The sequence below is a fragment of the Prionailurus bengalensis genome, chromosome A2 (genome assembly GCF_016509475.1).
Source record: "Prionailurus bengalensis isolate Pbe53 chromosome A2, Fcat_Pben_1.1_paternal_pri, whole genome shotgun sequence".
Taxonomy (NCBI): Eukaryota; Metazoa; Chordata; class Mammalia; order Carnivora; family Felidae; genus Prionailurus; species Prionailurus bengalensis.
Genome location: NC_057348.1, coordinates 165,594,498 through 165,610,658, shown reverse-complemented (window position 1 = coordinate 165,610,658; position 16,161 = coordinate 165,594,498). Strand labels below are relative to the sequence as shown.

The 16,161-nt window shown below is 49.3% G+C and overlaps 1 protein-coding gene across 4 annotated transcripts in view; it reads right to left on the bottom strand.

Moving 5' to 3' along the window:
• DPP6 (dipeptidyl peptidase like 6) overlaps positions 1-16,161 on the bottom strand; it is a 945,711-nt gene that overhangs the window by 124,777 nt on the left and 804,773 nt on the right. For all 4 annotated transcript variants that reach the window (XM_043590488.1, XM_043590487.1, XM_043590485.1 and 1 more), the window contains exon 8: positions 4,495-4,615. In XM_043590488.1, coding sequence (XP_043446423.1) covers positions 4,495-4,615 — 121 coding nt within the window. The remainder of the gene's footprint in view (positions 1-4,494; positions 4,616-16,161) is intronic.

The following is a 16,161-nucleotide window of genomic DNA, read 5'->3' as shown; positions in this document are numbered from 1 at the left end:
TGCCAGGACATGAGTGCCGACCCCATAAAGGATGGTCTAGGAAACAGTGTCAAGACCTACAAAACAGGCCTGAGTCTTGTCCTAGATTTGCAGTCTCCAGACACAAATTTGACTATGGCAGCTGAGGACCTCGTGACCAGGCTTGGGCATTAAATGGGCAGCACTGAATGAACCAGCCTAGCAAAGCTCTAGCCTTGTTTCACAGCAAGCCTGACCACAGTGTGAACAGTGTTTCTAGAGCATTCCAAGCTCGAACTTGGGATGTACTCTGGGAAGGGGGCCTCTTTGGCCAGCCTGGCCACATGCCCCTCTCCTCGACACCAGCCCCCGTGTGGGCACTAGCCATCAGCACAGGGCTCAGTGGAGAGGGATCCGAGGGCTCCCCGGTAGGTGGACAGAGGACAGAGTGCCATGAGGACCATGACTCTGTGGGAACCACAGAAGCTATAGGCAATGGGAGGACAGGGGACACCAGGGAGCACCGGGCATGGGCACCGGGTGTGCATGTCTGCATGGGCTTTTCCCTCCGGTCACTGTCGCTTAAGCACTGCCTGGCACGTGAGTCCTAAAACCAAGCAAGAGGAGTGGGCACGAGGGAAGCTGGCTGAGGGCTTATTAAACACTCTTCCCGCTCTTTGCAGGGGGCCAGGCTGCCCGGCCAAGCAGGGTCCTCAGATCTGACCACATCTTCCAAGTACCTTTGGGCTCTGGACTAGTTCAGACAAAAACTCAGACCTGGGATTTCATCTATACCAAACCACATATTAAATAAATACCCTTCAGGCCACTTTCTCAACTCCGCCTACCATTCCAGCCCAGTGATTCCAGCCTGTGCCCCAAGTTCACTGCTCCCTCTCATGCCCACTTGCTGTCTCAGAGGAGTTGAGGAGACAAGGACTTCTCTAAGGGGGGAAAGACTTGGTTCTCAAATGATCCCAACACATTCTAGCTTCCCGATGGGGTATAAGCCATTTCACGATAAGGACATAGCACTGACTGACGGTGTTATTTTGGAGTATGCGTATGACCGCTGTAGCAGTAGGGGTGTGGATGTCTCTAGTTCAGGGGAAACACGTAATGACTTAAAGTCCCGTTATTGGGAAATCACATGCCCAAAGTTCTGGGCTGCACTACCATACCGCACGTGTCTGCTGGTGACGGTGGAAGTGAAGACAGTGTTAACAATAATATGGACTTGCCTGAAAGTGTGACTTCTTCACAGGTCCCTGGACTGGAGTTCTCAGAAAGGTCCAGTGAGATCTTAATTTCCGTTTCTAGATAACCAACGTTACTAAACCTTAAAGCGGCCGTAGGGCACTATCGAGCCGTTTTCAATCTTGTGTTAAAATCAAAATTCTGTGTGACTGCACGGCATTTGCCCAGAACAACAAAACACAGGTTGCATTTCGCTGATCAAAACTAGTCTGTGGCCGCCATGGGCTGAGGACTCCAGTGAGTCAAGGGGCCACACGGTGCTGAGTTCCTATCGTGTAGGTTGCTTCAGTCAACTGGCCCAGACCTTCCATGGAGAGAGTGCACGCCTTCGGACAAGCAGTGCAGGCTCCCGGCAGCCCTCATGTCTCCCCCCTCGTCTCTCTCCCTCAGCCGTCAATATCCTGAAATGTCCAACGTGTTTAAGACTCCTTTCGGGACACAAAGCGAATCGTATCAATACTGCATTTTGCTGCCAACAAGCCCACAGACTGTAAGGTTGCTTCCCACAGACACAGCCTAGATTCTTCTCAGAGCTAACGTCGCCAGGCACGTCAGGCCCTCTGCAGACACTATTTTAGGGTGTGTCCCCCCGCCCGTATATGTTTCTATTTTATTTTTTTTAAAGGAAGCATCCAGAAGTGAAACAGTTAAGTCACAGATTAGAAAAAGGACAGTCTTGAAAGTTTACCCATTATTCAAACTTGAACCAAGATTCCCCGGGGCTCTCAGGCCCCCACACGTCAGAAACGCAAGCATCGGCACATAGAACCTTCCAGGGAACAACACTAAGTAGCTTAAGCTGCCACATCAACTGTGATTGATTTAAAATATTTGGGCCTCTGTTATCACACCAACACAATTCCGTGTAAATGCCTTGAAGAAAAATTTCCTTTCAATGGATTTGCTAAAGCAAAAGCTTAACTTGAATTGCCAAGCAATGAGCTTTTTATTTTATTAGGAAGATACTAAAAAAGATATTTTAAATCTTCTGGTTATGGATTTTTTTTAAAGGAGATTAGTCCTGAGCCATGTAGGTTCTTACAGCCAGGACTCCAGGACCTTTTCTTTTTGGGGAGCCTCTGGGTTGCTACTGCACTGATCTCTCTGGACCTTGGGGCCTGACACTCATGGGGCTGGTTGTGCACACAAAACATACCTATAGTGGACACTGGCTCCCTCTTCATTCCAGTGACACCCTCATGTGAGGCGGCCAAGGATGATGTGACAATAAAACCTCAAGGTTTCCTCTCCCGGGGCCCAGGAAGCAACTCAAAAGCCAGAATCCTGAGTGCAATCCGGAACACTCTGAGCCTCACCATCCACATTAGAGTGAACCATCCCAGAGAGACGACTGCACTGGGGAGCACAGCCTCGATGGGCACCCACGTTCTGGCATGCCGGCTGGAAAACAGGCTGCACAGAAATCAGGATGGTCATGGCTTCGGGAAAGGAGACGTGGGTGGAGAGGATGGACCGCTCGGGGGAGAACATTCTGGAAGGATGGAATTCTCCATGTCTTGACCAGGGTGCATAGTATATACATCTGTCAAACTCATCTAAGCGTGTCCTTATGATTGTGCATTTTGTTGTATACAACGTATATCTCAGCTTATTTTAAAAAATGTTTATTTATTTATTTTGAGAGACAGCGTGGATGTCTGCATGAGTGGGGGAGGGGCAGAGAGAGAATCCCAATCAGGCTCTGTGCTGTCAGCACAGAGCCCTATGTAGGGCTCGATCCCATGACTGTGAGATCATGACCTGAGCTGAAATCAAGAGTCAGACGCTGAACTGGCTGAGCCACCCAGGTGCCCCTTAATTTTTTTTTTTATCAAGTCCTAGGCTTCAGAGAGCTCAGTGAGATTACGATGAGTGGCATGAAGCTTACATATCCAGCTGCTTTCTGCTCCAGGGTGCGTAAAGCCTCGCAGTGCAGGATCCTGGCTTGAGGAGTGCATAGCACTGAGGAAAAATGGTATTTCCTGGGCTTCGCAATGCCCAGGGCATCCCTTGATCGCCCCTTGACCCGGCCTAGCATGGTGAATTGTCACTGTGACCACACGGTCTCAGGCAGGTAGGCTCAGAACACATAGCTGTTCATCAGCCCAATGCCGGTGCGTAAGCATCCGGATCCATACCTGGATTTGTGGAAAGGGAATTGTCCTGGACTTGAATGGTGATACTCCCCGGTACCTGTTCCTTAACTTTGTGTGAACCTGGGCTGATAACTTAAGCTCCCCTTACATCATGTGGGAAGTGTGAATGATACGGCTCCCATCGGAATGTTGTTGTGAGGGCACAATGGGCTGAATGTTTGCGTCCCCTGAAACTCACGTTGAAGCCTAAATCCCCAGCATGATGGTGTTGGGAGGTGGGGCCTTTGAGAGGTGAGGAGGTCATGAGGGGGGAGCCCCCCTGATGGGATTAGGGCCCTTCTAAGGGGATGAGGAGACCACATCTGTCTCTTCCCCTCTCTCTGCCATGTGTGGGCACAGTGAGAAGACAGCATCTATGAGTGCGGAGGGGGCTCTTCATCAGACACCAGATTGGCCGGCACCCTGATCCTGGACTTCCAGCCTCCAGAACGGTGAGAAACATGCCTGTTGTTCACACCCACCCCCATCCACAGTGTTCTGCAGTCTGAGCTGAGACAGATGGTTAAGTGAGGTAACAGGTAAGAAAGTGCTCAGAACAGTGACCGGAACGTACTAGCAATCGACACATAATCGTTGTTGTTACGACAACATTAGCACAGAGACGGACTATAAATGTTTAAGAAGAGCTTCCCGCTCAGATTTTTAGTTATTTAATAATGCATTCAGTTGGAGTCCTCTGGCGCCAGAAGAAAACCAGTGGTGGGAAATGTCCAACAAGGCGGATGCACTCGGAACAGCAAACCACCTGCACTGGCTTCTCTGGAAAGCTTCACCCGTTACTTCTTTTCCAGCTTTCCCTCCCCAGGCAAGACAAGGCATCCCACCGCTTGGGAGGGGGTCCAGAAACCTTTGCATTTGCACACCTCCCAGAAGAGTGCCCCCTTCCCCTTCGGCGAGGAGCTTGGGTTCTGGAAAGCCCTCCACACCTGGCTACCAGGTGAGGGCTCAACCCTGACAGCATGATGCTCCCTGAAGCTCCAACAGTGTCTTTTTAATTTAGCAGAACTTTAAGAAACTGGAGGCTAATTTTCAGCTGAAGTGGAAGGAAACCACCCCCCCCCCCACCAGCATAGCAGGAGCGGGACCCTAGACCCCCACGTCTGCCCCACCCGGTGCGACTCACCTTCGTACAGCCAGTCACTGAGACCGTTGTAGATCACGCCTTCCTTCCCAGTAGACACCACACGAATGGCCTGCTTCCCGACGTGTGCACAGTAGTAGATGTTGTTTTCAAAGATAAATATCTAATTGGGAAGAGAGAAAACACAGTGTTAACCAATGAAGTGGCTATAAATAGGGTACTCATAAGAAATCAGAAGTTGGGGATGTGGTTTGCATCTGCCTGGTGCATTTATTTGATAGGACAAAGGCAGCGTCAGGATCAGGTGGGGCTCACGCATGTATCGTGTGCATTTCTGGTTAATCAGAGACTCCAGACTTCACACAGTTCACCCTATGCCATCTTTAGGTACGTTCATCCTGTGCCATCATTTTCCACGCGTGGACAGTTTGTGGTCTGATACTTTAGGCACTTGCACGTCAAATGTGTTGACTACTTCAGCTATTGTATTTTTCCTAGCAATTAAGATGGGTGAGCTGAAAAACTGGCAATCTGGCATTTATTCATTCACTATTCATTAAAAATTATTTAGTGGCACCTTTTCTGTGCCAATCACAGGAGGCGCAGTGATTAATGGGGTGGGATGTAGAATGGGCTTTTATTCTACTTAGAGTCTGGTAAAGAAGACAAACTTTACCAGGAAAATGTTCTGAGGGTGCAGGTGCAGCTCTGGGGACGTGTAACAGGATTCCCTAACTTAGGCCAAAGGATTCACTGAGAAAGTGATGGGCAAAACATTTTTTATCGCAGAAAAATACATCTAACACAAAATTTGCCACCATGACTGTGCTTGAGTGTCCAGTCCTGTGGCATTAAGTACATTCACACTGTCGTGCCTCCATCGCCACCACCATTTCCAGAACCTTCCATCTTCCCAAACTGAAACTCTGTCCCCATGAAACACTAGTCCCCATCCCTCCCCAGCCCCCCACACCCCGTTCCACTGTCTGTCTCCACTAATCTGGAGACTCTAAGCACCGCACGTAAATGGAATCATACAATATCTGTCTTTCACTCAGCATAGAGTCCTCAAGGGCTACGGCAAGTGACAGGGTTTCAAGAAAGTGCTGCTCACGCTGAGGCCTCAGTGAAGACAGCACAGAGATGAGAAGCTGGTTACAGAGAAGAAACGGTGTGAACGCAGAGACAAAGCGGGCACAGGGTATTGGTGGAGGTGGACAGAGGTCCTGCAGGCTGTCCTGTCAGGGGCATGGTGGCGGGGGGGGGGCAGGGGAGGGCAGGTGCCCCACCCACAGCAGGAAGCCCTTGATGGTGGCCTGAGAAGGGGAGCATCACAGTCAGATGAGAGTCTTCTGGCGACGAGAAGGAAGCGAGACCGTGAACGGGGGACCGTGTGGCTGGCCTGGCCATCCGAGGGTGCTGACAAGGGGACAGTGGGGGACACCAGCCAGGAGACAGCCGCTGACGGCATTGAGTGAACCAAGGTCTAGGCAAAGGGGTGACACGAAGCAAAGTTGTTCCTGACCCGCTGGGTGGTGGTGACCCAGTTGCGGAGAAGAGGATGGTCTGGGTCCGTGGTTCCTGAATGCTGATGGCCTTCGAGAATGATCCAGAGAACTCTTAGAAACCCCACTGCCTGGTCCATCAGCCCAGCCCACTATCAGTATCGAGGGCTGAGAGCCAGGCATCAGGATTTTTAGAAAACATCCCACTTGATTCCAACCTGCAGCCAAATTTACGATCTGTGACCCCAGAGAAACCTAAGGTCTCTTAAAGTAACGACTTGCATGGGGCGCCTGGGTGGCACAGTCGGTTAAGCGTCCGACTTCAGCCAGGTCATGATCTCGCGGTCCGTGAGTTCGAGTCCCGCGTCAGGCTCTGGGCTGATGGCTCAGAGCCTGGAGCCTGTTTCCGATTCTGTGTCTCCCTCTCTCTCTGCCCCTCCCCCGTTCATGCTCTGTCTCTCTCTGTCCCAAAAGTAAATAAACGTTGAAAAAAAAAATTAAAAAAAAAAATAAAGTAACGACTTGCAGACAAAGCATTTGCGCTCTCCGAGGTGCTGACCGGCTCTGCCCTGTGTTTCTGTAGGAATCCCCGCTTCTGTGCCCGCAAGGCTTTGGACACACTGGTAGCAACTGGCCAAGTGCTGGCTTCTACATATGGACCAGGAACGGGACTCAAATATGGTGCTTTTCTTTTCTTTGTTTTATTTTTTATTTTATATTTTAGAGACGGGGGAGGGGCAGAAAGAGAGGAAAAAATGAATCTAAAGCAGGCTCCATGCTCGGTGCAGAGCCTGATGTGGGCCTCAATGCCACAACCTTGGGATCATGACCTGAGCTGAAATCAAGAGTTGGATGCTCAACCGACTGAGCCACCCAAGCTCAGGCTTTTAATGAAATTCTAGAAAAACATACTGTCAGTGTCATTTAAGAGACCACAGAGACAGGGTATTTTGCAGAGTACAGGAAAGGGTGGAAATATTAATTTTTTTATTGAAAATGCAAAAAAAGGCAATTTCCCCAGATGGTCCTCACTGACGGTAGATCTGAAAGGACCACCAAGTGTTAGTTTTCTGCTCTGGGCTCCTGGCGCCTACAGCATTCACTTCATCCTGAAACGAGTTGGAAAACTTCCAGACACAAGTATACATCCTAATTTAACTTCAGTAGCTGTTCTTATGAGTTTGCCTAAGGGTAAGATGTATTACTAGATTTTAACTTCTTTTATGTATTCTAAGCCTATAATAAATTTTTGAATTAAATCAGACTGCAGCCAATTAATATTTTGGGTGAGTAAAATTTGCTGTGATAGATGTTAAAACTTTTATCACCTTGGTTTTACTTTTAATGGAAGGAAATGAAAAGAAACAAGTTGTACCTAAGAGTGCGTTTTGCTTGGGAGACGTTTTACCTTTTCCTTCAGATGTTCCAGTGGAGCTCGGCTCAGAGGCGAGGGACGCGGTGTGGCTCTGTGAATGGTGGCACGGGGAGGGTAGGTGTTGGGGAGAGTGGCTGAGTTCTCCACTCTCCATGTTCTGTTCAGCACCCCGGCCATCACCTCGGGTCCTGATGCCCACGGGAGCACCTCACCTTCCTGGCCTGCAACCCCCACAGTCCCTGGCCTGGCCCCCGTGGTGCGAACACAGCCACTCCCCTCCTGCGGGGGGGTTTCTCACAACCTAGCCTGAGGTGGGTGGTGCCTCCCTGGCACATCCACTAGGAACAGGTGTTCCTGCTCCTGTCACCCCCTCCCCAAGTTCACCTCCTACTTGGCCGTCCTGATCAGTCTTTCCTAAAACACCACCTTTATCATGGCATTCTGTTACACAAAACCTGAAATGGCCTGTTAACTATGGAATAGAGTTGAGGCGTCTGGTCTGGGGTTCAAGACCTGACTGTCTCCCTTGGCCTCTCTCCCCTGCAGGATTTATGGTGGTCCCATAACATGCAGGGGCGCGAGGGTGACAGGCAGTCCATGGGGGCTCCCGTTTGCAGATGGGAGTCCAGATTCTACAGCGCTCAGTCTGCTCCAGGCCCCACGAGGGCGTCCAGAGCAGGGGCTGTGGGGGCAGAGGATGTGCTACGTGACCTGGGCCCATTGCTGGCTTCCGTGTGCCTCAGTTTCTCCTGTCACTAGAGACGGTAACAACCTCGTCTTAGGTGGACGAGAAGAGTGAGTTGGCAAATTCAAAGCAATGCCCGGCACAAAGGATGGGCTCGCTAGCACATCTGCTACTGCTGTTGTATCATGTTGTTGTGCGACGATGACCACCGTCATCATTATAAAAACCCATTCTGTCTGGGGGGATTAGGAGAGGCTTCACGGGGGAGGTGACATCTGAGCTAGACCCTCAAGGATAAACGCTTTTAATTTTGATCAAGTCCAATTTACCTATTTTTTTCCTCTCATAGCTTGTGCTTTTTGTGTTCCATCTAAGAATCCTTTGCCAAAACCAAGGTCATGAGCATTGACCCCCCTGTTTTCTTCTAAGGTTTTATAGTTTTTGCTCTTAGTTTCGGGTCTATGATCCATTTTGAATTGTTTTTTGCATATGTTGGCCATGCATTTTCAAATGCTTTATAAACATTAATTCAGTTGAAAAAATAATGCTATAGACAGGCATGAGCCTTGTTTTGAGGATGCAAACACGAGCACGGGGAGGGTAAGTAACTTGACCAATGTCTTGTTGGCCAGGGGTCAGCAGGGGTTCAAACCGGGTGGTGTGGGGGTCGCGAAACACCATGCCCAAGGTCACCAGGGAATCCGAGGAGGAGTCGGGATTGGAACCCAAGCAGGTCTGTGCTCTCAGCAGCTACAGCACACTGCCTCTTTATAGCGACTTGTTAAATAAACAAAAGGTGTGATTTCTAACCAGAAAAGAACCAGAGACCACAAACACCTATCTGAGCCACAGTGTCTCCTCACTCTCCCTCCGGCCGCTTCTTCAGGCAGAAGAACGTGACTGGATGGCGTACAGCTCACAGTGTCACTGTCACCAGGATTTTACCAGCAGATACAGAAGCCATCACAGGGTGTTCCCTTACCTGGGTTTATTCAGGGGAGCCTGGGTCTAGTGCTGCATGACCCACTGGGCCACGCCAGCCTCAAGACCCTGCTGGCTCCTAAATCCTATCAGCCAAGGCTCTAGAATCGGTTCCAGTGAAGGGGCCGCCCACCTCTATAGCCTTCCCTGCTGTGGACATCTGGTTGGCGGCCGGGTCTGTGCACATTCTGTACCCCACAGCTGCTCCGGGACCAGTGAAAAGGCTCGAGTTTAGTCCGTGAAAAGGCTGCTGAGCCAGCAAAGCCCGCCCTCACCACCGCAGCCCTGCAATCCCAGGCACGGAACTCTGCCCTTGAGTCTTTCTCCCAGAAAGTGTTAGAAAATATCCTCCAAAGTGGCGCGCCTGGGTGGCTCAGTCGGTTAAGCGTCCGACTTCAGCTCAGGTCATGATCTCATAGTCTGTGAGTTCGAGCCCCACGTCAGGCTCTGTGCTGACAGCTCGGAGCCTGGAGCCTGCTTTGGATCCTGTGTCTCCCTCTCTCTCTGCCCCCTGCTCTGCTCACACTCTGTCTCTCAAAAAGTGAATAAACGTTAAACAAAATTTTAGAAAATATCCCCCAAAGTAATGAGATGTACACAAAGCACAGGATGGTGACAAAGCGTGTTCTGTGGTCCTTACGTGGTGGTTTCCAAGCACCACAAGTGGCCGCCGGGGACACGGGGTTTTCTGGTGGGACAGAAGACAGTCCAACACGTCCTGCACACTGGTGATCCTGATGCCCTCCTCAATACCTTCTCTGTCCTCCTCACCTGGAGCTGTTTCCTCTGCTGTCTGCCCAAGTCCCGGTCACCCTGGGAGGCTCTGCTGGGCTCCGTCCTCCCAGAAGCCCCTGCGTCGCCGTCCTCACTGTCCTGCCTCTGCTCACCGACACGCACGTGGCTGCATGTGGAGAGGGTTTTAAAGAGGGAGCATGAAGGTCAGGCGGAGAGGATGAGGGAGGTTAAAAGTGGGGCAGGATGGTAACATCCCACGGGCCAGCGGCAGTGCTTGCGGTGGATGCTGGCGTGAGAGGAAGCTCTTTTCAGAAGTGACCAATCAGCAGAGACTTGAGGAGAGTTTGCTTCCTGCTCCTGCCCGGACTCGGCCATAGCAGCTGGTGGAGATGCTGACAGAGGAGCGGCCACGGGCCCTGGGGACACAGGCGCCCCCAGAGGGACGCGGCCCTGGCTGTCCCTCCTAAAGACTCGCTGACCTCAGCAGCAGAGGCCGTGAAGAAAGGGCTGTCAGTGCGCATCTCGGGGCGCAAGCTGGTGAGAGCCTCCCTCAATGGCAGGTGCTGCAGCGGAAAGACTTAGGTCAAGTTTTCCCTCCTTGTGCACATGACCTGAGCAGACGGGGACAGCGGGCTACACACCCTTCGTACCCCATGTTTCTCCTCTTGGTTCATCAGTCTTCTCAGCTGACAAGACTCCAGTTGACGGAACTGGGCCTGAGTGCTGTCTCCTCGGCACCCCTGCCGCCCTCCCCTCCACTCCGGGGGCCACGTTACTCTGTGTGTGATCAGACACGATTATCTTTTTTGACGAAATAAATTTAAATTAATTTCACGAGAACTTGCAGGGTGGAAGTTTTGCTGGCATCCTGGCCCACACAGCTCAGCTGGGAGCCCCAGATTCCAAGCGCATCACCGTGCTTCTAGAGAGGGTGGGGAGCGGTCCAGACGACGCCCAACAGACGAGATCTAGCCCCGGGTGGGAGGAGGCCGTCACTCCCTAATTCACAACCAAAAAAGGAAACTTTTGGAAAGCAGAATTTGTGGAATATTTCAAGGTCAAAGGCAAGGAAACTAAAAAGTCCAGAGATGTTAAAAAAGAAGAAGAAGAAAAAGAGGAGAAGGTGCCAAGGGATTTTCTGGATGGAGCGGAAACGCAGACAGAAGGCCTTTAACAGAAGAGGCCCGAACTCCGTGGCAGAGGGCGAGGGCGGCAGCCTGGGGCACGTCCCTGTTTATGGAGGAGGTAGATGGCAGAGAGGCCTCCGAGCTTTCATGTGATGGGAATACCCACGCTGGGGTCCCCCTATCTCACAGGTTGCAGGGCGCCATCGGGAGGGGCCGTCGGGTCCCACACGGTCTCGTAATTCACATCAACACCACACTCCATCCACATCACGGTGGCGAGTGCTCCAAAGAGAAGGCCGAGCAGGTGTACTGGGGCTCTTCCTCCTCATTGGAAAACCATATTAACACCGGCTTTAACACACATCAGCTGACCAGATCCTTCTTTCCATATGGTGTCATTCTACTGTTCCTCCCTCGCCCGCACCGGCAGGATGAAGCATCCAGCATCTCTTCCCATCCAAACCTCCTCTTGCCAGGCCCCCCTCTCTGCTGTTGCCCCACTCATTCCTGCTGGGTAAGGCCCACAGCACCTGCCGGGACCCCCTCCCAGCCCGGCCAGATCCCCCTCTATCTCCATGCGCAGCAGAAGCTTCTCCCCTACGTTCCTGGGCTCACCCCGCCCTCAGGACTTTGCTGGCACTTTTTGGTCCATTTCGCCTCTGCTGCCACACAGAGCTGTCTCCCCTTCAGCATCCACGGGTCCTTCTCCACAGTCCCCGTGAGAGTCCAGTAGGGCAGGGATGCGCGTCCCCAACCCTTCTTCTCCCTCAGCATCCGTAACAGGACCGTGTGTCCAGCCCTACTCCACAAGTACGTGGATTTGTTTTCAAACAACTAGTTGGCAAAATTATTTCTTCTATGGATTTGCTTTTGCTTCATCTTGATTCACGGAGACCAATTCCTTCCCTCGTTTTTGGGCATTTTGGTTCTTCTGCTATCCTTGCAGTAGAAGGTGTGAGCCATACATACAGCGATTTTAGCACATCCCTTGCCCCCAAACACATTCTGATTTTAAATAGAGATTTCATGAAATACAAACCAAACAGACTGAAAATATAAAGTATATTTCACTATTCTTTTATAAAACACATATTTTTATTAGTGTGACTTAAAAAGTTTTTTAATATTTATTTTTGAGAGAGAGAGAGAGAGAGAGAGAGAGGGAATGAGTGGGGAAGTGGCAGACAGAGAGGGAGACACAGAATCCAAAGCAGGCTCCAGGCTCTGAGCTGTCAGCACAGAGCCTGACGCAGGGCTCAAACCCACAGACCACGATATCATGACCTGAGACAAAGTTGGATGCTTGACAGACTGAGCCACCCTGGTGCCCCTAATCTGAGTTTTTAATAAGCACTTTTGACTTATTATGGTTTATATACTCATGGTTACAGTAATTTTTAAAGTTTATTTATTTATTTTTGAGAAAGAAAGTAAGTGTGGGGGTGGGGAGGGGCACAGAGAGGAAAAGAGAGAGAATCCCAATCAGGCTCCATGCTGTCAATGCAGAGCCCAACATGGGGCTCAATCTCACGAACTGTGATATTGTGACCTGAGCTGAGATCAAGAGTTGGACACTTAACAGATTGAGCCACCTAGGCATCCTATGGGAACAATAAATTCTTTACGAGTTCAATTAATTGGAAATCTCTGGAGGAATGTGAACTTTCAGTTACACAAGTTTTCAGGGTGAATTCTCTAATTAAAGATCTTTCTGATTTCAATGTTTAGAGAAGTATTTCCATATTTTCCTACTTTTGGGATATATTAGATAGAATGAGGTATATACAGCATGGAATTGGTGTTGAGTAGGGACCTTGAGTTGCCTAAGCTCATCGGCATAAATATGTATTCTCATTGCCTAGAACTGTTGCTGTAGTTGTAGACGAATGGATTGGGTTGAACCTATACCTGTCCTCAGAGTTGTTTTCCCTGATGCTGTTGGTACAACCCTTTTCCACGTAAGTAGTACAGAGAAAAACCAGTATTTAGTGTATGAGTTAGCTGGGTTTAGACTAATTGAATCTTTGACTTGTTTTGGAATCTGAAAACCTAATAAAACTTCAGCTGACTCGGTAGAAATCAACATTTGTCTGTGTGAGTGTGTGTATTAAGTGCTAATTGATACCCTCAGTATTTCTAAACCGGATTCGCAGTAGAGGACAATAAAACACATCTCCACACGTTCGAGGGGTGGTTACAATAAAGCTCAAAGTGACATCCATGGCTAAAGAGGGAGCTAATTATCTCAGGAACCAAGGATGAGATAATTACTGTAATTGGGTGCAACTTAGCTCTTAGTTCTGGAAAATCAAGGCCAATAGGGAAGCATATCGAACAGCTCAGTGCTTGGCAAAAAGATAGCAACACAGGTCAGGGCAGAATGAAGAAGAGGAGGGAACATGGGGCTTGAAGCAGAAATCTAAATTCTAGCTGAGACTGCCATCTGGCCAGCTTCACATGGGCCACCTGCTGAGCCTCACGTCCTTCACCATAAATGCGAGGGTCTCTATGATTTCCTCTATCTTCCACATTGTTCAACAATGCTCAACGTTCACAGTGAGGCCAGCATGTTACTATCAAGGGGAACATGGACTCTCCATTTAGCAGTTGAAAAACCTCAATTATGATACTCTCCTAGGTTTCTTTAACTGACATGGCATGGACTTCCTAATCTCAAGAAGCCATCCCAATAACACTATTTACTAACTGCTTCTTGCCTCGTTTCCACTTCTCTTGAGTTATCCTATTTCCTGAACAAACACAATTTTACTCATGTTTCCATAATAAATAAGGGTGAAAGATCCCATTATATAGGGCATGAAATTTAATTCCTAGGGTGAAACACAGACCTGTTTGGATGGGGCATGGAGTTACTACCACCTACCACTGGTTCAGCAGTGATCATAAGGATGTTATGTATTTCTAAAGCACACTAGGTAATCTTCACTGCAGGCCATTCTAACCCCACAGGACATACTGCACACAGTTAACTCACATTACTGGAACTACACACAAATAGAACACGTCACCAGAACATGGAAATTTGTCTCTAAATCTTGCAGCCTGGTCAACATATCTTTTAGGAGACTCTAGTAAATAAGCAAAATGCCGACCGGAGAGGTCAGTATGTCCCTGGGAGGCTGCCACTGGCCACATGCATGTTTCTATAGGGCTTTAATTTCGAGGTATACCACAAAAGTAACCTCTGGTCCCTTGAATGGCTTCATCAACAGGTCCCGTAACAGCAAGTTAGAATCACCAACTCGTGGATTAAAAAAAAACTGTTCTGCATTTAGAACTTAATGGTGGTCCGGTCCACATAGAGCTTGATTTTCTGCTAACTTTGTTTCTATTTCCCTGGACAGCTGGTATGGGTAGACAGGGACTCTAAAGGTTTATGATACGTTGCATCTGGGCGAGGAGAACTGTATATACTGAGTGGAAGCTGTAGCCGTGGCTTCCCGGGTGCGTGGCTCCAGAGGGGCATTGGGCAGGGCAGATGCCACACCTGCCTATGGGCTCCTGTCTACAGAGCTGTCACTTGGCAGGGAGAATGGGGGAGGTCGTGGCTGCTTACGGCTGTGGGGGCACTGCTGCACGCGATCCTGCAGGAGAGGTACCCCTAGTACCGCCCGCTGGCCAACAGTTCCTGTCCGTGCTCCTGAGGGTCAAGTGGATGACTACCACGGCCATTTGTGGACTTCCAAGTCAGCATATTTGCTCCATTGATACGAGACCCCCACAGGGGTCTCAGAGCGGCCCTAAGGCTCCTTGGGCATCCCGTCTTCCCAGGATGGTGGGCATTGCAAGTCTTTCCCGGAGTGAAGTTACTACGGAGTAATTACAAGAAAGGCTAAGTGCCAGCACTAAAGGAGGGCACAGTAAAACAGTGCTGGGTTTCTTTGAAGAGCAAACCGGCTGGCTGAGATCAAGCCATTTGCCTGTGCGGGCAGCAAACCCACACCCTCAGACCACACGAGTTCACCATTATCACAGCATATACAGAAAAAAAGAAAAATGTCACAATCCTACAACCCACGTGCATACACAAAATATGACTATTAACATAAGCTTTGTTGTATTTGATTCCCTCCTAGATGTGTGTGCGCATGCACGAAATCTAGTTTTTAATAAAACTAAGGTCATACAGCACGTGCAGTTAAGATTTATATCAATAATGCTTTTGTGTCACAAAGTATCCCTGACACGTGCCTTCTGGAGATTCACTAGGGGATATGCCTTTATGGTCCTGTTGTCTGGCACAATTCTGTTTTTATTACAATAAAAATGCTACCACTGCATCTTTGTGGTAAAACCTTTGCTTATATCTCCACTATCTCCCTAGAATAAATTCCTATGAGTGGAAATCATGAATCACACTCACTATGCAATTAAAAAAAAAAACAGGTAAAGGACATGAATGGATGCATCACAGAACCACACAAAGTACTGGAAAATACAGAAGCGTTTGTACTCGCTCATAACAAATAGAAATCCTATTGCAGAGGGACTATTTTGTTTATCAAATTGTCAGAGACTGAACAACAATGATCCCCAACATTGCTAAGTATGCAGGGCGCTCTCTGGATGGGAACAGAGACTGAGAGAACATTTACAAAAAGCAGTGGGCAAAGCTCATCAAAGGAGACTTTTTTGTGTGTAGATTATGTGAGAAAGACTTGGAAATAAAGTATAATTGGCCCCTTCAAACCATATGCACTGGAAACTGATGACAGCAGGAAGCAGCTGCCTCTGAATTAGGATAACAACAAACACACTCACAGGTGCTGATGCGCCTTCCCCCCCCCACCCCCCTGTCAACGACCCCAGGCTGCGAGCCCTTCTCAAGGTCAGGAGCTGACCAGTCAGTCTGTAGATTAAATGAATTCTTTACTTGCTCTGGTTTGCTCCTGTCACTTGTATTTTGGCCATTTTTCTGCTCAACTGGGCAAGGAAGTGACCCTCCAGTCTCCTAGTTTATAACCCCCTCTGGAGAGTGGATGGGTGGGGGGATGCCAAGGCTGTTGGTCAATGGGAGGCTTTAAGATTCTTGGTAATTCAACCCTTCTGAGCTGCTGGAGGGATTGGAAGCTGGTGCAGCCGCTCTGGAAAACAGTGTGGAGGTTCCTCAAAAAATTAAAAATAGAATTACCCTACAACCCAGCAATTGCGCCATTAGGTATTTATCCAAAGGATATAAAAATGCTGATTCAAAGGGGCACCTGCACCCCACTGATTATAGCAGCACTATCGACAATAGCCAAAGTATGGAAAGAGCCCAAATGTCCATCGACTGGTGAA